This window comes from Protopterus annectens, chromosome 5.part1 (assembly GCF_019279795.1).
Source record: "Protopterus annectens isolate FY-2018-M chromosome 5.part1, PAN1.0, whole genome shotgun sequence".
NCBI lineage: Eukaryota > Metazoa > Chordata > Ceratodontiformes > Protopteridae > Protopterus > Protopterus annectens.
The window spans coordinates 309445006-309465725 of NC_056736.1; the positions used below are offsets into that span (position 1 = coordinate 309445006).

General features: G+C 41.0%; 1 protein-coding gene across 2 annotated transcripts in view; it reads left to right on the forward strand.

Annotated features, from left to right (window-relative positions):
• The window catches only part of UGGT2 (UDP-glucose glycoprotein glucosyltransferase 2), a 4352373-nt gene that overhangs the window by 4021617 nt on the left and 310036 nt on the right, over nucleotides 1-20720 (forward strand). For both annotated transcript variants that reach the window (XM_044072987.1, XM_044072988.1), the window contains one exon: nucleotides 18031-18147. In XM_044072987.1, the coding sequence (XP_043928922.1) occupies nucleotides 18031-18147 (117 nt within the window). The remainder of the gene's footprint in view (nucleotides 1-18030; nucleotides 18148-20720) is intronic.

Consider the following 20720-nt stretch of genomic DNA (forward strand, 5'->3'; position numbering starts at 1 on the left):
ATTTCCATTTACTTCAATGTAGTGTGGTCTCGAAGTTGGTATATTTAAGTAGTGGGGGTGCAGGGGGGGGTTGCCCCCTGCCTACACCCTTTAGATTTTCTTTTTTTTTGTAATTTATTTTTATGAACATTCGAAATATTAATAGTTTGATCAATAAAGGCCGACCTTTAGTGATTTGAACAATTAATCTTTCGATGTTCTAATATAGACCCGGACTAGGACGGAGTCCTGTGAGACTTCCTGACTGTACCCTCGGGCTTTACCTGTCCAGTTGCTGTATAATACTTGCCATGTCCGATTTTTAAGCCGTGCAGCTATTCATCTTATCAAGAGTACATCAGTGGCTGCTGTACTCACCACCATAAGCCAGCAGTATGATTTGAAAGAGAATAAGGTCTCCATAACCAGTGACAAGAATGTACAGAGATAGGTCATCATAATATTGCGGACTACCTTATTGCTATTATAGTCTGCAAACAAGATGCACATGTAAGCATACATAATCCTGTTTGCTAGCCTTTTGTAATATGAATACCAAGGCTTCACATCCTTAGGAAGGTACACAAAACCAGCTTACCATTAACTTTCAGATTACTGTGTACCTCCTCAAGCTGTCTATAGATCCATTTAATGCATTATTCCTCATGCTACTGCTGCCTAAATATGAAAGATAATTTCCAAACTTTTAATAGTTGAATGTGCAATATATAATATAATTATAAATTAACCTGAAGGCAGCATGTCTTCAGAATCCATCATCATCATGAACCCCATTTTTCCCATTTTCTACATGGAGTTATATCGTGCCAACAGTTGCCACCTCTCTTGATTTAGTGCCACTATCCTGTCTTCTTTGAAAGTCATGTTTATCATAGCTCTTCTGTTATGCACTCTTTCCATCTTTTTGCTGGATGTCCACATTTCCCCTTGACTTCAGCTTGTTTCTGTAAAATATTCTTCACAAGATTGTCTGCTATTCTGCACATGTGCCTGAAACACTACAATATATTCTCTTTGATCTTCTTTGTAACTGGAGCTACTGTGGCTTTTGCTCTAATGTCATCATTTCTTCATCTGTCCCATAGTGTGCATCCTACCACGTGTCTCAGGCATTTCATCTCCATCACCTTTAACTTTCTCAACTGCTCAACCTTCACTTCCCAGGTTTCTGTACCATACACAAGTACTGGTCGCACCACTATTTTGTGCAGCTTACTTTTCAGCTTCTTTGGCATTCTTCTGTCACACACTACCCCTAACACTCTGTGTTAGTTGGCTGCAGTCAGCTCACTGATTCTAGCTTTGACCTCCACATTTATGGTTCCTTTCTCCTCAATCACACCTACCAGATACTTGAAGCTGTTAACCTGTTCTACTAGTTTCTCATTTATCTCAGTTTTGCTGCTACTGATTTCCCCCATTTGCTGCCATGCCACATGTCTTGTCTCTACTCAGTTTCATCCCATGTCCCTACAGTTTTGCTTTCCATTCCCCTAGGATTTGGTGGAGTTTCTGTTCTGAATGTACATGTAATGACACATTGCCTGCATACAGCATCTTTGTTGAATCTGTCCTCTCCAACATGTTTGGTAATGCACTCCATCAGCAATATGAACAGCAGTGGCCTAAGTGATGAATCTTGATGCACACCCACTGCCACTGGGGACACCTTTATAAGACTGAACACTGTTTGTACTTGTGTAATTGTGTCCTTGTACACAGACTACATTAATTCTGCCAAGGTTTCTAGGACTTCAAACTGTTGGACAACTGCCCAATCAGCTTTCTTAGGACTTTGTCATATGCTTTCTCTAAGTCTAGTCTAGGAATGCCCATTTAGACTTTTCCTCATCTCCATCACATACTCCACTATCTGTCTCACTGCAAACATCAGGTTGATTGTGCTGCTGCCTGATCTGAAGCCAAGCTACTCATCTACCATATTTTCAACTACCCTCATAGATGTTCTTCGTGTTTCAGTGTTGCAGTCATCACATTTAGGTTATCTGCTTGCAGGTTGCCCTCAGTCAGCCTGATTAACAAAGTCTTGTGTCCTGCATCGGTTGCTGTCCCTTCTTCCATGACGTCAGGTCGTCAGGGGTATAAAACATGCAGCCGACGCCATTACATTAGTCTTTCTTGCCGTGCGGTGCCCGAAGCAGAAGCAGTTCACAAGTGCCATCAGCCGACTCCTGAAATTTTCGTTTTCGAGTTTCAGAAACAAAGTCTTCAACTAATGCTAGGTACCCCACTGGGGAAACTTTTTCTTGCTCCTTACCAATGTCAGTAAAAGTTAATAATTGCATTACTTGTGGAAAGCAAGTACCTCATAAAGATTTTCATTCATACTGTATTCCTTGCCTAGGCCCTGACCACGACATACCTTCCTGTCGGTTTTGTGCTTTATTTAATCAGTGCACTATCCGTCGTTGGTATATTTTCGCCTCTAAATATTTCGGTTCTCAGTTTAATTATCCAGAAATGTCTTCGGTTAGCCATCCGACTATGGGGATTCAGAAAAAATGCAAAGATAAAGACAGAGACAGGCCGCCAAGGTCCAAAACTGCCGACGATGCTTCTCCTAAGCCAGTTGCCAGTTCGCCGGTACTCAGATACCCACTACTTCTGACTTGCAGGCCTCTACTGAGACCCATTCGGAGTTCGGTATGCCGCAAGATGCTTCAACTATGGAACCCGTGGTTGTCTCTAACTTGGATGGGTCCGGAGCCCCTGTGCAGGCACTGGCTTCTGGGGATATATTCAGGCCTATGGACTTGCATATTAAATCAACGCCTCCTTCATTACTTAGGCCTAAATCTCGATCCATGTCTAAAAAAACGATGCCCAGGCCACATGCTCAGGCCTCTATGCCTAAAAAACAAATGATAAGAATGGCTGAAGATTTAATAACTCTAATTAGGGGTAGCCACCCCCCCTTCTAAGAGGCCTAGGACTGAGGTTGATTATTAATCTTCTGATCAGGATTCTGTTTTTTCTGACTCTTCAGATGATCTGGATTTGCCCTTATCTACTTATGAGGATTCTGATGCAGAGGACTCTATTCACTCTGCTTCACCTCCTGAGGATTTTTCTTTTGGGGAAACCTTACATACTCTAAGGGAGCATTTCCACTGGGAAAGCCAGGATTTTTCTGATTCAAAAAAGAGGCTTAGGGATTTCCTTCTCCTACCTCAGCATAGGCCTTTGGCTATTCCTCCTGTACTAGACATTGTTGATGATGCTTTCTCGGAATCTAGTTTGGCCCCTGATTCCCTGCCTCCTGCTCCCAGAAAACCTGACAGATACTACAAGGTCCCTGAGTCTCACAAATTCCTTTTCAAAAATCATTTTGCAGATCCAGAGACTATTTCACAGGGGCCCAAGGACATTAAGGCTTCTACTGCAAAAAATCCTACCCTTTCTTAAAGAGACTCCAGGGCGCTGAATAGATGGGGTAAGAAGGTTTACACTTCTGCAACCTTGGCCATTAGGGCTTTAAACTGCCAGTTTCATATGTTAAAATATCAGCAACATGTTATTGGACTCCTTAATCAGAAAATGATATTGATTCCTGACTGTGTGGAAAATAAAGAATTACAGGATTTAACGCATTCTGCCGAACAAGTTGGAAAACATACTTTGCAATGTGGTTTTGATTCATTAGAGGCCTCTTGCAGGGCTGCTGTTACTGGGTCTGTGCTCAGAAGGCATGCTTGGCTTAAGGAGCAGTCTTTGCCTGATCATGTTAAGGATAAATTGTTGGGTGCTCCTTTAAATCAGGACCACCTGTTTGGCAACAAGGCTGAGGAAGTTCTTAAAAAGATGGAAGATAAAGCTAAATATATGCAAACTGTTAAAGATTTTTTACAAGTTCAGCCTCCTAGAGTTAGTAGACACTGGCCCTCTAAGAATTGGTCCTTTCCAGCCCCTTCCAGGTCTTCTCAAGCCAAACCCAGACACATCAAAAACCCCAGGTTTCAGTCTCAGGGGACTCACAGAACTAATCAGTGTGGGGGGGCCTCCACTTCCAAGTCTGGGAATAATAAGACTCCCCCCATGGTAAACTGTCTTAATGATTTCCTTTTAAAATTTCCAATCACTTATCAACTGACTGCCCCTTTGGGGAGAAAGATTGCTCTTCATGCAAAGAATTGGGAAATCATTACCCAGGACAAATGGGTTTTAAATATAGTGTCCCAGGGATACAGATTTCACTTTCACACGTTGCCAACACCAAGTGGGTGGCCAGACCTACCCCCAAATCAGTGGGCAGAGGCCCAAAAACAAGTACTTTCTCTCTTAAGGATGGGGGCTATTCAACTTATTTCAGAAGAGGAAAAGGGACAAGGTTTCTACTCAAGACTTTTCCTGGTACCCAGAAAAGACAATTCATGGCATCCTATCCTGGACCTGTCTACTCTAAACACCTTTTTTGGAGATTCCAAAATTCAAGACGCTGACTCTTCACCAATTATTTCCTATGCTAAGCAAAGATGCCTGGTTGGCAACACTAGATTTAAAAGAAGCATACCTGCACATCCCAATCAGGGAATCTTGCAGAAGATACCTATGCTTCAAAGCAGACTACACGCACTGTCAGTTTTCTGCATTGCCCTTTGTCATATCTACTGCACCCAGGGTATTCACAAAGTGCCTAGCTCCAGTTATTGCATTTTGCAGGCAAAGAAATATTCAAATATACCCATACGTGGACGATTGTCTAATTCAGGCAGAAAGCCAGGACATACTTTTGAATCATCTGCCTTTGTAAAAAGGGTTCTAACTTGTGTGGGGTACACCATAAACAAAAAGAAATCACACCTGGTACCCTGTCAACAAACTATATTCCTGGAAGCAAGCTTGAATACAACTTCCCAGATGGCTTACCTCACGCCAGAAAAGCAAATTCATTTGACAACCTTCTTCAAACAAGTGGCCACAAAAACCCTGCTATCTGCAAGACAAACACTGCAAGCCTTGAAGTTCATGGCCTCCTGCATTCTTCTAATTCCATATGCAAGAATGCATATGAGGAAATTACAGTGGTATCTAAAAAGCCTATGGTGTCAACATTCTCAAGACCTAGAAAGAAAAATTCCTATCACACCTTACCTACGACTAGAGTTCCTTTGGTGGGCAGAGGCCTGCCACCAAAACAAGGGACTACCTTTCACACCACCCCCTGCCGCCCAAACCCTAAAAACAGATGCATCAGACTATGCATGGGGGGGCTCACCTGGCAGGGAAGTGCATTCAGGGCAAATGAAACTCAAGTCAAATAGACCTGCATATCAATCAAAATGAAATGTTAGCTGTACAGAATGCTCTGACAGCCTTCAAGGACCATATTCTTCCAGGACAACTAATGGTAAAGATGGACAACACCACTGTTATGTGATACATAAACAAGCAGGGGGGTACACATTCTTACCCCCTCTGCAGACTAGCCATGGCATTGTGGAACACAGCCTTGAGCTACCAAGTGCACCTACAAGCTCAATTCCTGCCAGGAAAATTAAATACACTGGCAGACTGACTAAGCAGAAACCTCATGGACCCACACGAGTGGAAACTGGAACCAAGGATTTTCAACATGTTGACAAGCAAATGGGGGAGCCCAGATATAGACAGATATACACCTGTTTGCCTCTCCCCAGAACTACCAATTGGACAATTTTTGCACAAGGACTCCCACAAACAAGCCTGGAAAGTGGATGCTCTGTCCTTTTGCTGGAAAAACCTATCAGTCTATGCCTTCCCCCCTCTGCCTCTGCTCTCCAAAGTACTACTAAAAATCAAACAGGACAAATCAAGGATGATTTTGATTGCTCCAGACTGGCCGCACAAACACTAGTACCCCCTCCTGCGCAGTGTGTCACGGTTATCTCCATGGCACCTGCCTCAGACTCCTTCCCTGCTGTCTCAGCAGGAGAACCAGATTCTGTACCCACAGCTTCCAACATTGAACCTTCCAGCCTGGCTAATTACTTGCTCTCTCCTTTACATCCCTCAGCAAACCTGTGATGGATATCATTTTAGAGGCAAGGAGGGCTAGTACTAGAACATCTTATGCTGAAAAATGGAAAAGATTATGTGCCTGGAACCATTCTCAGGGGATGAGCACAGCAGCCGCCAATTTACCTCAGATTTTACAATACTTAACCGAGATGCTTCACAAGGGCCTGTCTTTTTCCTCCATTAACATCCACGCCTCAGCCATTTCAGCTCATTATAACACAGAACCTCCCCTCTTCTCTCATCCATTGCTCAAGCAGTTCCTCAGAGTGGCCAAAAATTTGAGACCACCCAGAAGAGCTCCAACCCCAGCCTGGGACCTTAACTTTGTCTTGGAGAAACTCACTCTACCTCCTTTCGAGCCAGCTGCTACTGCAGACTTAAAATTTCTTTCTTGGAAAACAGCTTTCCTTTTAGCAATCTCTTCAGCTAAAAGGGTATCTGAATTACAGGCTCTTATGGCAGTGGAGCCTTTCATCATCTTTCATGTGGACAGGGTGTCCCTCAGGACCAATCCCTCCTTCATGCCCGAGGTGGTATCAAGTGTGGCTCTTAATCAGTCCATTCATTTGCCAACCTTCTTTCCCAATCCACAGAATAAAGGGGAATGGATACTGCATTCCTTAGATGTGCACAGACAACTTAGATTCTACTTGGACAGGACTAAACCTCAAAGGAAATCTGAACAATTGCTGATGGCATTTGCTGCAGGGGCAGAGGGGAAGGCTATTTCAAAGCAAACCATTTCTAAATGGATAAGCCATTGCATTCATTTCTGCTGTAAGCACCATGGAAAACCTATCCCCCAGGGGATCAGACCTCACTCCATCAGGGCTGCATCTACCTCTACAGCCTTTCTCAGAAGCGTCCCTACCAGGGACATCCTAGAAGCTGCTACCTGGAGTTCTGTACATACTTTCACCAAGCATTATCATTTGCCAATTTTCTCTAAATCCAGAGCTGGATTAGCCACTGCAGTCTTGCAGGGCCTTATAGCTGGCCCTAATGCTATCTAAATTCCTCCTCCCAACCATAGCTTTGGAAATCTACCCAAATGTAATGACTGCAACAGTGAAACACGAAGAACATAGTACAGTTGTATACACTTACCATAAATGTAGATGTTCGAGTGTATTCACTTTTGCAGTCCTGGTTACCCTCCATCCAGCCCCCTAACTTCTTTTGGCTATACCTCTGCTTTCCTTTACTATGCTTAAAAGCCTTTGTGGTGTATTTGCTTTTTTGTTGGTGGTATATCTTTGTACTTTTATGTTTAATTGCTTCCCATTGGGGGGGCACCTGACATCTGGGGCAAGAAAAACTGATGTAATGGCGTCGGCTGCATGTTTTATACTCCTGATGACCTGGCGTCATGGAAGAAGGGACAGCAACCGACGCAGGACCCAAGACTTTGTTAATCAGGCTGACTGAGGGCAACCTACAAGCAGATAACCCAAATGTAATGACTGCAACAGTGAATACACTCGAACGTCTACATTTATGGTAAGTGTACACAACTGTACTTTTTGATTATCAGTGTTCAAGACTGTCGATGAACACTGTTTGTTTAAAGGATGCATTATATAACCCTATCCATGCAGTCATCAAATTTTCTTTTAAATGAAAGGATATTTAGAAGAATTTTATTCCAAATTCTGTGAATCATCAGAGTTTAAAAAAAAAATACTTCTGATATTTTTGTTACAGTGGAGTATCCAGAAGTTGATATTATTGTACATGTGAGGTTGAGAATTAGAGGATGGGTAAAGGTTAAATAAAATTAGTAGCATATAGTCATTTAAAATCTTATGTGCAATTAGCTCCTTATCCCCGGTGTGTCTGATGAATAGGGAATAGATTTAATGACGTGCACCTACCATGATAACTAAGGTTCTTTACAGAAGAATCCTTTTTGTATATTTCTGTTGGACAGACTTCAGTTTGTTAAGGTGAGATCATTAGTAAATTCAAAAACTACTGATGTGGTCAGCAATAGGATGAATATAGGATTTACATAACTGGAGCAAATTATATTCATCTGTTAAAGAGATTAATTTGAAAATTATTTCCATGAGGCTTAAAGCTCTATTTCTGATTTAGTTAACAAGGGTAGAAGGGGAAAAATCAGAGGTTATTAGAATTCCTAAGAGTTTATATTCATCAGCTTCATGGATTAACACCATTACAGATCAGATCTTGTTTAGTAGTATGTTTACCAAATACATGAATTGATATATGTTCTGAGTACTTTTAGTCCAACCCTAAGTGCCCATGCTAAAAATTAATTTAAAAATGTATGGATGACAGAATAATCATTTACGTTGTTTGCTGTGAAATCAGCCTTACAGTTATTAGCATATTTTGCAATCCAGCAGTGCTTGCTTAGAGGGCTTCTTGAAAAAATAAGTGAAAAAGATAAGCTCATAAGATTGAGACCCGAGGGATGCCTTGATGCAACTGGTAAAAAGGGAGAACAAATTCCATGTAAAGAAACACACTGAGTGCAGTCAGAGAGACAATTATTTTCCATTTCTAAGAGTTAACTTTATGCTGCCTCTTAATAACTTGGTCGTAAAACTCAACCAAGTTAGTTAAAGTAGATTTTCCTTGATTAAAGCCGTGTTGCTATATATTCTTAGCACTGCGATTATTTGGATTAGATAAAAGGTTTATTATACTTCTCTCATAGTTTTTAGATAATATTGGTCTGTAGTTAGGGATATCTCATTTATTACCCTTTTTCATAAACTGGGGAAATAAGCTGTTTCCATAATACAGGAACTACCCCTCTCTTTAGTAATTTATTAAATATAAAGTTAAAAACTGGAATTATTTTATTCCATATTCTAGATACCTTTGCATATTGTTGTTGGCATCCCTTATGAATGGTAGCTGATGACTATCATCTATATCTTTTTGTCTTTAGCTTGCAAACTGATAAGAGTTTCTTTGTGCCATCTGCTGAGTCACTTTCTAGCAGCTGGTAGATTGCCTATAATGCTTTGTTCTGTACCATTGTGACTACCATCATAGCCTCTTTATTAGTTAACTAATATACCTTCTTAGCCTCATCCATCTTTTCTGTCTTCCATTTTTTCCTGCACACCTTCTTTCTTTCGGAATTCTGCATTCCACCAACAGCTTTCCTTAGGTACTTTATTTTCATAACTGGCTCAGCTACATGTTTGTTCTGTAGTGTTCGCAATTGCTGTTTTGAGATATTGCCATTCTTCTTTGACTCCTCCTGTTTCCTGTTCTTCCTGAGGTGCTAGTGCCCTGAGTATGTTTTTGAATGCCTGTACTTTCAGTCAACTTCCAGGTCTTGCCACCAGTGGTTTATGCTCTGGGCGGACTGTTTCACTCAGGATGACTTTGCTATCTCTGATTCTACTAGTCTACCTGAGTTGCATGTTGAACACTCATGTGTGATCTTGTGACTCTCTCTCTTGTTGAACCCTGTATTGGCCACCATCAAGTCATTTGCAAGACAGAAGTCTAGAATAGTATCTCTTCTTTTATTCCTGTTGCCACACCCATGTGGACCAGGCATTCTTCATATCCTGTCCTGTATATCCAGATGTGATTATTCAAGTCCCTTGTTATCAATACCAGCCCAGGTTGTCCTGCTTTATCTAGTAAGTCCTGCCAACTGCTGCCTGAATGCACTCTTTTTATTGCTATCATGACCGTGGGACATAGACTGAGATAATAAACACTGCTCTCTCTTTACACCCAAATCTGACTGCCATTAGTTTATCACTAATTCTGATGACATCTGTCACTGTCGTCAGCAGTCTCTCTTACTACAATTCCCACACCATTTATACTCCATCTGCCCCTAAGTAATAGACGCTGGGGCAAATGGGAAGTTTGGCTAAGCTTTTCAGTGGTCTCCTAGATCACATGGTTAGTAATTACTTATGAACTTGTTAAGTTTCTCTTTCACCGTTACCCCTTTTTCCTTTTTCTCTGTATAATGAAAAAAAATGGGGCCGTCTTTCTTGAAATTATTGTGTCCTTTCCCCCACTTGCATTACTTTATGTTGTCTTTTTGTGTAACTATCTACTTGTTCTTCCACTTTACTTTCCTGTTCACTCCTTTCCTTCTCTTTTGTGCATCAGACAGGTGTCCACCTGTGTTTGCATCATAGCAGTACAACTGCAATAATGTATGGCCTTTTAGTTTCCTGTGCTGCTTGGTATTGTCTTGATGAAGAACATATTAACATGAGCAGCCTAACTTTAATATTTCAGTCCAGTTTCACTTTTTGTGTTTTCATAAGATTGAGTACTGTATTGCCTTTCTGTTTATGAATTTTATTGCAAAGCTGTGTCTCATTGTACATTTTTACTGCACATCTAGGTATCCTTGAATAGTCGCTATGCAGCCCATTTACGTACCCTGAAGCACTGCATGTTTTCATTTGGATATGTAACATTTTCCTGTATTGCAGTACAGTGTCACTTGTTCCACTTAAGCACAAGCCTTATGCAGCTATATCTTTATGAATCTCGCACAGTGATCGATGTTCATCATTAGGTCATTGCAGCTGAAGCCTAAGCTGTACGGGACATCCTGCCAAGAATTGGACCAGCAGTCAGCTTAAAAAGCTTTAGGGCACCTGCCATCTGCCTACCTACTGCCCTGCATAACAGAAGCATGATAAATTCAGTGTCTGGGGCAACAAAACTTCAGAATTTTCTTGCAGCCAATCTTAAGAAGATTTTGTGTAACTATCACAACTTGCTGGTATCGAGGAAGGGACCAGAGAATGCTTCTCCACTAAGCCGCTCTGAGACAGAAGACAGAGTAAGCTGGGACTTTATGAGCAGAGCAATGGAAGCATTTGCATTCCCTGATAAAATTATAAGGTTGAGTAGGACGATATATGAGGGATTGGAGGTGAAAATTAAAGTGGGTGCGGTCCTCTCTGATAATCTCTGCTTGAGCAGAGTAACCAGGTAGGGGTGTCCTCTCTACCCTTTGTTATTTGCATTATATTTAGAACCACTGGCAAAGAAAATAAGGGACTCAGAAATTCAAGGATATAATTGGTATATTAGTCAAGAAAAGCTGGCTGTGTTTGCATATGACATTATTGTATACCTGACAAAAACCAAAAAAGGGACATTACAGTGCTGTGGAACATACTGAGACAATTTCATACCTTTTCAGGGTACAAAATTAATGAAGCTGAAACAAAAGCAATAGTGGTAAACTATGTACCCACATACAAATTGATTTAGCAACATCCATACTAAAGTATTTAGGAGTATGGATTAAAAATTATACTAGTGTGGCAGTTAAGGATATGTGGGAAGAGACTAAACAAAAATTGAGGAAATGGAAGTTCTGTTATAGGGATATCGATAGTAACATACAATCGGTTAAAAATATGCCTGACCTGTGTATAAAACTAAAGGGACTAAAAGCATTTTATCAACCAGAGGAGAAGTTGTGGATAGTAATTAATAAAGAGATGAAGATTTTATATGGTAGGGCAAGATGGCAAGAGTCAAGTGGGATAAGCTTATTCTTCCAGTAGAACAAGGCAGATGGGTTTAGCCAAGTTGAAGAGGTATTTCAGAGCAACACAGTTAAGGCACCTATATATAGCACAAATAGAAAACTTTAATTCGGAATGGAAAGAGACGATGATAAAACAGGGGAGAAGCTCAAGCAACAGGGAGAGACTGGGGTTTTGATGCAGACCTTTAAGGAGAGCAATAATAATCATAAAGAATATTATATTTATAAAGTAGCAGAAGGTATTCTAAGAACAAAGCCAATACAGGAATGGAGAAAGGAGATTCTGCTGATAGGGACGACTGCAATTAGGGATACAGACAATAGACAAGAGGGGACTGGAATGTATTGGAGAAAACTGGCAAAGGAACCAAGGTGTAGGGAGCAAATAACTAGAGAGGAAAAGCCAAGAGAATGGTAAAACGTCAAGAACTTATTTGGACTGTAGGTTACAGATTGCCTTCCTTATCAAGGATTGATATCAGAGTATAGGCAAAGAGAAAGAAATTGGGGGAGGGGTCCTAAACGAAAGACCAGCACTGATAGAGCTTTAGGTAGAATCTGGAACAGAAGTTGCCATTAAGAAAGGAGTAATTAGTAGAGCATATAAAATAATGCATTATAACTATAAGAATCAATTGGAGGCAGTTAGGGAGGATTGGGAAGAGAAACTGGATAAGCAATTCACAAAGAAATAATGGGGGATATATCTATGTCTCCCAAATATGCAACAAAATCTAGAAGATTTAGGTTCTTTGCCTGAAAGTGTTTACATAGGTATTTTTATGGCCCAAGCTGGCTCCAAAGAATTTTTCCTCAGGTATTCAGCAAATGTTGGAGATGTGATGAGAAAGAAAGCGGTAACTGGAAACATATTTTCTGGAAGTGTAATGAGTTGGTGGACTTTAAAAATGACCTGCAGTCTGCATTGTTGGAGATGTTGGGTGAGCAAATTGGAGTAACTAGGGAAATGATTTTCTTGAGCTATGATACAGAATCGAAATTGCCAAGACATAGTAAGGCCTTGCTGAGTCTAATTCTGATGGAGGCCAGAAAAGCAATTGGAAAATGGAAATGAAAGTTTAAACCAACTTTACTAAAAGTAATAAAGATAGTAACAAAGATAAAACAACTGGAACTGGGATCTTTGGAAAAGGGTAGGAGCAAATTACTTAGGTAAAAATGGGAACTGTGGGATCAATACATGCAGAGGAGGAATGAGGTTTAAAAGAAGGCAGGATATGAATGAGCTATGTAATGGCTGACTGACAATGACTGGATATTTTAAAAGTGATGTAAAATGTTTGCAGCTACATTTGTGTTGGCATGCTTTGTAAGGTATAATGTTTGCAACTGAGATTGTGTCGTTATGGTTTATTTTCATTTATATAAATGTAAGATTGCCTATGTCGTACATGAAAATTTAATAAAGATGTTTTTTGTTAAAAAAAAAAAGAAGAAGAAGAAACCCTCCCCAGCCTAACATTTATGTAAAACTATCTCAGTCTAGGCTTCCCTTTTGCTTTTTGTCACCATATAACCTTAGACTCTTGGGTACTGCGAATCATTCCAGAAAGGTTACATCTGGCAGTGGGATTCTGTTACTCCCTTTCAAAGGATTCCTCTTGATCAGACCTTCCTATTCCTTATTCTGTTAGATCAGATGTTGTCTAAGGGGTTATGGAACCTGTTCCCCTAGACCTAATAGGAAAAGCGTTTTATCCAAGAATCTGTTTGGTGCCAGAGAAAGAAGGAACTTGGAGACCTGTTTTAGACCTTTCTTTTCCAAACTTCCATGGAAAAATACTAAAATTTAAAATGTGTTCCGTCCCTGCTACCTCCCAATTCCACCTCTCATTTGTGTACAAACATTGGATTTAAAAGATGTTTATCATCATATTACAGTCCTTAAAGATATCAGATTGTTTTTTCATTTTTCTGTGTCTGGTTCCCATTTTCAGTTTTATGTTTTGCCTTTTGGTTTATCTGCAGTTCCATGAGTGGTTTACAAAGTGCCTGGCTCCTGTAGTAGCCCGTTGCAGGTGGCAGGGCATTCACATTATCCCATACTTAGACACTTTGCTGATTTTTGTAGAGTTCTTCACAGGCTGTCAAGAACCTCTGGCTTGGGTAATACATTTTTTTCTCAGCCTGGTATTTAAGGTGAACAAAGTGAAATCTGTTCTTATCCCTTCCCACAGGGTAGTGGCCTTGGGATGTCTTCTAGAGACAACACTCATAATGATATTTCTTCCTCAAGACTTTAAGTACAGTGCTACAATGAGCAGCGTCTGATATTTTCCAGCCGGAGTCAAGCATCTACCAGATAATACTCAAGAACTCTAAATTACATGGCCTCTACTATTCTCAGGACTTCACATGAAGAAGATTCAATTGTGTCTCAAATCAGTTTGGATTCAGCACCAGCAATCCACCCCCAAAGAAAATCATTTATAGATAAATGGAAAAGGTTTTCAAGTTGGTGCCAGTCAAGAATCAGGATACTATTAAAACACAGATGCCACTTGCTCTGCAGTATTCAGATGAGTTATTTTCTTGTAGCCTGTCTTACTCTTCTATAAGGATTCATCTCTCACCCATATCTGCTTTTCTGTCCTTAGATTCCCCTTTTCTATCCAACCTCAAGTTAAGCAGTTTTTGAAAGGGGTGTTATATATCTACCCCCCTAGATGGCAGTTGTTTCCATCCTGGGATCTTAATTTTGTTCTGAAAAACTTACAATTTGTCCATCTGAATCTGCTCTTGAGGCTGATTTGAAGTTCTGATCTTGAAAGATTGCATTATATATTGCTCCAACGTCTGCAAGAAAAGTATCTGAGTTACAAGCTCTTATGTTAAGTCATCCCTAACTAATTTTTCATAAAGATAGGGTTGCTTTGAGAAATCTTTCCTTTATGCCTAAGGTCATTTTTGTTGTGTACATTAAGCCAGACTATTTATCTCCCTTTCTATCCAGCGCCTAAAACAAAGGGAGGAAAAATATTATATACTCCTGGATGTTGACAGGCAACTCAGGAAAACATTTACAGAGCAAAAACCTTCAGGATTTCTGACCAGCTGTCTGCCTGCTATGAGAGGAAGAAAAAAGGACAAGCAGTGTCTAAACAGACAGTTTTCCAAATGGTTGTCATGCTATTGCTTTTTGTTGTTTTCACCATAACGAGGCACGTTTAGGCAAAGTCAGGGGCCCTTACTGCCAGGGCTGTAGCTACCTCTGTGGTCTTTTTCAAAGGGGTGGACTCTGGAAATTTACTAGAAGAAACATCTTGGTCATCTGCATGCACTTTTACCAAACATTACAAACTAGATTCATTGTCTAGGTCCAGAGCAGGCCCCTAGACACTGATTCAAATCCTTCTTCACTTGCTTTCTAAGCTCTAGTATGCATTCCATATAATGTGGGCTACTGCAGTAGGGATTTAATGATGAACATAGTACAGTTGTGTTAGTAAATATGCAATAACAGTAGATGTTTGAATAGATCACTGCCACAGTAGCCACGCTTTACCTCTATTTTCACCATTTTTGCTTTTTTTTTTTTGCCAGAGTGTGGAATTTCAATATGTATAGATGTTATTTGTCAGGACCCTAGCCTCCTCCTAATAAGTCATGAAAGCTCTGAAGTTTTGGTGCCATAGTCACTGATTTTATCCTTCTTGCTTCATGTAGAGCAGTAGCTAAGGCACATTGAAAGTGTCCTAAGATTTAGAAGCTGACCTGCTGGACCAGTCCTTGGCAGGACATACCATATAACTTGGGTTACTGCAGCAGTGATCTGTTTGAAAATTTGTTGTTATAGGTTCATAGGTGTGTTAGTAGGCTAATGGTCCTGGAGCCTTTCCGAGCCTAACCCATAGGATTACCCTGGCATCGTGCTTCCCATCCTTAGTTCCCAGTGCCTCTGCTGAGTAGAGCCACTGGAGTGATCCCCCGGATGAATTTTCTTTTTCCCATCCACTCATCAAGATTTCTCTTGAAGAGGGCCAGTGAGGTGCTCTGTTTGACATGTATGGGAAGTCTATTCCATAGCATGTGCAGTCTGTGGATTATGAACCTGTCCCTCCAGCTTGTTCTGTTGATTGTGGTAATGAGGTTGAGGTATTTGGAGTGTGTGGTGTGGAGGGATTCTTTAGATGTAGCATTTCTAACACAGCTGGGTCAGACATGGCTTTGTAAGCATAGCAGAGATCACCCCTAAGTAGGCGATATGAGACCGAGAATAGTTGGAGTTTTTTGAGTCTATCCATATAGGACAAGTGTTTAAGGCCTAGGATCTTCTTTTTGAGGTACTTTTGTGGCCTCTCCAGTTGTTGCAGGTGTCTAGTGAGGTACATGCCAAATGGAACATTGTACTCGATGACTGGCCTAATGAGGAAAGAGTAGAAGGAGACAATGACCTCTTTCTTCCTAGATGCAAAACCCTTGGTAATGAGATGCGCCACATAGAAGGACCTTCTGACCACAGTGGCAATGTAGTGGTCAAAAGAGAGGTTGCTGTCAATCTGTGTTCCCAGATCTCTTATAATGCCTTCTGTGTTCAGTGGACTACCTTTGATGTGGTAATTCATGGGAACCAGGTTTTTCCCAAAGGGGATGATGACACATTTTTTGGCATTGACCTTAAGCCCATGGTTCTGACACCAGTCGTTGGTCTCAGTGAGGCCTTTCTGTAGGATGTCAACATCACTTGGGGAGTTAATAACAGCTTCCAACTTCCAATCATCTGCAAACTTTGTCAGCCAGAGTCCCTTCATGTTGGCCTGGACTTCAGAGAAGTAGATACCAAACAGGAGAGGACCCAGGACTGAAACCTGCGGGACTCCACTCGTGACTGGTCGGCAGTCTGACTTGGAGTCAGCTACTTTCACACTGTGGGTTCTGTGAGCCAGTTTGCAACTCACCTAGTGATATAGGGGTTGTTGCCTAGCTTAGTGAGTTTTTCTATGATTCCTGAGTGGACAATGGTATCAAAGGCCTGAACCGCCTTGCCTTCATCCACAGTTCTGGTGACTGACTCAAAGAAGTCACCTATGTTGAGCAGGCATGATCTACCCTTCACAAAACTAAACTGTGTGGGGTCCAGACTTTGGAGATTCCCTATATCCTTGTTTATTAGGTCCATGATGATGCGTTCCATAGCTTTGCATATCAGACTCATCAGGCTAATGAGGCGATAGCTCCCAGGGTATGTAGTCGCTCCTCCTTTGTGGAGGGGTATGACTGTAGTGTGCCATTTGGTAGGGACAAAGCCTGAAGTGAGGATGTGATTGAACAGAGCACACAGGTGAGGTGCCAGTTCAGTCAGTAGTTCATGTAGAACACAGCCAGGGATATTGTCAGGTCCCATAGAAGCTGTATTCCTGGCCTTGGACACTGGTGTTTTAACCTGTGCAGCAGTAATACTGGGTGGCTGGCAATCTGCTGTTATTGTGATTGGTCCTTTGGTGGGGGAGAGAGGGGTAAAGTTGGCACTGAATCCGTCAGCCAGTATATTGGTAATATCTGTTGGCTCGGTATAGGAGCTACCATTGTGCAGTAGCTCAGAGCAAATCTGGGTTTTGCTGTGGAGATTCTTTACATAACTGTGGAAGGCCTTGTAGTTTTCTTTACTGTCTGCTGCAATTCTATTTTCATAGCTAACTTTAGAGGATTTGATGAAGGATCTCATCTTTTTGTTGAGGCTTATAAGGGAGTTTTTCCAGTCTTGGGACTTCACTGTATTCCACATCAGTTTCCTCCTCCTGTTGTAGAGTTTGTTTATGGCAGAGGACCACCAAATTGCCTTCCTATTTTGGGAGGAGAGCATCTTGGTTCTATTGGGTATGGAGAACTCCATGCATTTGTGTATGTGTTCATAGAGTGCATTGGTGTATGATTCGGCGGTCATGCAACTATTCTCCATTTGCATGGGTGCCGTGAAGTTAGCCACCTCTGTTTTTAGGAGCCTAAAGTTAGCTTTGGAGAAGTTTTTCGTGGTGGTTACTTTTGGAGGGGTGTAGATTTCCAAAGTGATTAGTTTGTGGTCGGATCTAACCAGGGAGAGGGTGACTATTGGTGTAGAGCAACAGTCGCTCATGTTAGTAATGACCAGGTCAAGGATGTTGCCACCTCTAGTGTGGATAAGAATGAGCTGGTCCAGGGCATTGGAATTAATAAATTCCAGGAAACGTTGGGCAAGTGTATTGGTACATGAGTAGTTTTCCCAGTTAATGGAGGGGTAGTTGAAGTTGCCCAGTATAAGACTGTTAGGTTGGACCCTAATATTACTTACACAACTGTACTTAACTCTTTCTGCTTAAGTGAGAAGAACTGAAAATTTTAGCGTCCTGTGACAGCATTCTTGTATATGTTAGCTAATGCATACGTAGTATAGTTAATGTAAATACAGTACTGAGAATGTGGATTAGGGCCTTAAATGATTATATGTGTTACTCTGAGTTGATATTTACGCTTTTTTCTGTTTATAGGACCTACCCAATAATATGATCCATCAAGTGCCCATAAAATCCCTTCCTCAGGAGTGGCTTTGGTGTGAAACCTGGTGTGATGATCAGTCCAAAAAGAGAGCTAAAACTATTGATCTAGTAAGTACTGTATGTGTGCCTTTAGAAAATATCTGTTAATTATCTACTGCTTTTTTAACTGGGTTTCATAATTTGCATTTTATTTAGCTAGTTTAGAAGTTGTTTCTATAGTACAAATCATGGAATTTAATCCATCAGAACATAGGGAGCCTTCAAACACTGGATCCATCTCAGTTTGGATTTCTCAAGGGCAGGTCAACTTAGTGGACTTTTTTGAAAATGTCATCAAAGCAATGGATGAAGGCAAAACAGTACACACCGCATAACTCAACCTGGCCAAACTTTTGATACAATTCCTCACTTAGGCATAGTAGAAGAGCTAAATAAACTGGGAATAAACCCCTTTGTCACACATTGGGTTGCCAGGCGGCTCACAGATAGCAAGCAGATAGGGTAAGTTACCTCCACAGAGAGATTAATCACTAGTGGAGTCCCCCAGGGTTCTATGCTGAGATCTCTTTGTTTAGCATCTTTCTCTGAAGTAAAAGCCAATGCGAAAGGGCTCTGGCTGACTAAGTTTGCAGATGACTGCAAGCTAGGAGCAATCATTGAATCCCCTAAATGACTTAGGCATCCTGCAAGAAGGTTTGTTTCAAATAAATAACTGATGCCTTAAACATGGACTGAAACTAAATGCCAAAAAATGCATTATTGTATCCTTTGGGAAGTCATCTACCCCAGGGAATTACCACATTGACAATGCACCCCTAAGAGTTGACCCAGTTGTTTGAGATTTGGGAACTTATGAGGACAATGACCTAGCTTTTGTCCAACGTGTGTCTGTTGTTATAAAAAAGCCCCTCTATATTGCACAACTTATAAACAAAGGGATTGTGTCTAGATCTAAGGATGTCATTGTCCCCCTTTACTTAGTCCTTATTAGACCAGTCATTGAATATAATGCCCCCTTTGGTGTATATCTGTCCATACACTTGCAACAATTGGAATGCCCACAGAAATACCTACTAAAAGGATACAAGGCCTAAAATGCATATCCTGTATGGACCAACTCAAAGCTCTACCATTATACTGTGTATCCTGCAGACTGCTAAGAGGTGGAGTGTGTCTGGCATACAAGGCATCCTCTGACCCACTACATATGGATTTAGTGCACGTCAGCAAGTAAAATGGCATCAGAACTACTTGGTCCTAGGGATTTAAACCTCTTCTGCAACATCAGTAGAATGGTTTGTAGGGACAGGTATCTCTCTCAGAAGATACTGCTGCTGTAGAACAGACTTCCCATCCACATAAAACAAAGTTCATCTTTGTCCATTTTCAAGAGCAACTTTGATCTGTGGATGGGAAGCAGAAAATTTACCCCAGGACTGCCCTCTGTACTACTAATGAACAGGGGCAGCTTCTAAATCCTTTATCCCATGCATGAGTCCCCTCAAATTATCTGTGGTTTGATTCTAGTTCTTCGCATTAGGGGTAATATATAATTATTGACCATGGGATGCATAAGGCCAGCTTGTAACCAAATGAGACCGGTTATTTCAAGAATAACAAGGGAAACTAGATAGGCTTAAAATGGTCCACAGGGGCAGTTAAGCTAGTACCATATGAACTTATTAACATATAAACAGTTCAAGTGGATATATTAAGCTTGGATCTGATGTTGTCAGTTTTCATTTTATTGTCACATATGGGTTTGGATCCGAACCCTCAGATCCGACTCGGCCATTGCAACACCTTGTGGCAACCAAAAAGCTCTTGAGCACCCTACCCTGCCCAAAATGCTTCTCACCTAATCACCTCAGATCTTGTTTGCCACTTTGCGAAGACGTAGTCCTTCCATTAGCTCTCGAGCAGTTAAGTTAATATTTGCTATTTTTTACAACTTTTTTCTTCAGACTTTAAACTTAAACATTTCTATTTAAATTTCTCTCTCACCCTTTTTACTAGCTACCTTTTTCCTTTCTAAATTGTACTGAGGTACTTCTTGTCTACTATCGTTAGTCATCTTCTGCCTATCCACTTTTCTTTGTGATTGCTTTTCCTTTTCCCTACTATTGTTAGTAGTTCCCTTCTGCTTGTATCCCTTTTCTGAAAAAAAAAAAGTGCTATCCGTGTTAGTCTAATAATTTCAGATATGGCTGAGAAAGCAGGTAAGCTGTTTGTCTTCAAAAAGTGCTCTAAATGTGGTCACAACATTCCCTTAAGTGACTCACATGAGCTGTGTGTTTATTGTCTGGGCCCACTCCATTTGCAGGAAGAATGCGACATGTAAAGCTTTTAACCATCGGGCCGTCGCTGAATGTCGTAATAAGCTTATTCTAAAGGGTGTGTTGCCTTCCTCTTTTGGGGAGGCCTTTTCTGGCTCCGACAAAAAACATAAGAAGAGAGATTCTTCTAAATCAGAACAGTCTTGCCCAGCTTCCTCCCTGTCCTCTAGAACTTCAGAAAGGATGAGGTAAAGACCTCCTTCTGCTCCAAAGTTTCAGTCAGAGCATTCTCCAAAGATGTCTAAAGTGTCAGATCTGAAGGCCTTCTTGGATCCGAAGACTTCAAGGACTCTTGTCATTGGATACGACAGCTTTGGATCCAAGCCTTTGTGCTCCAAAGGATAG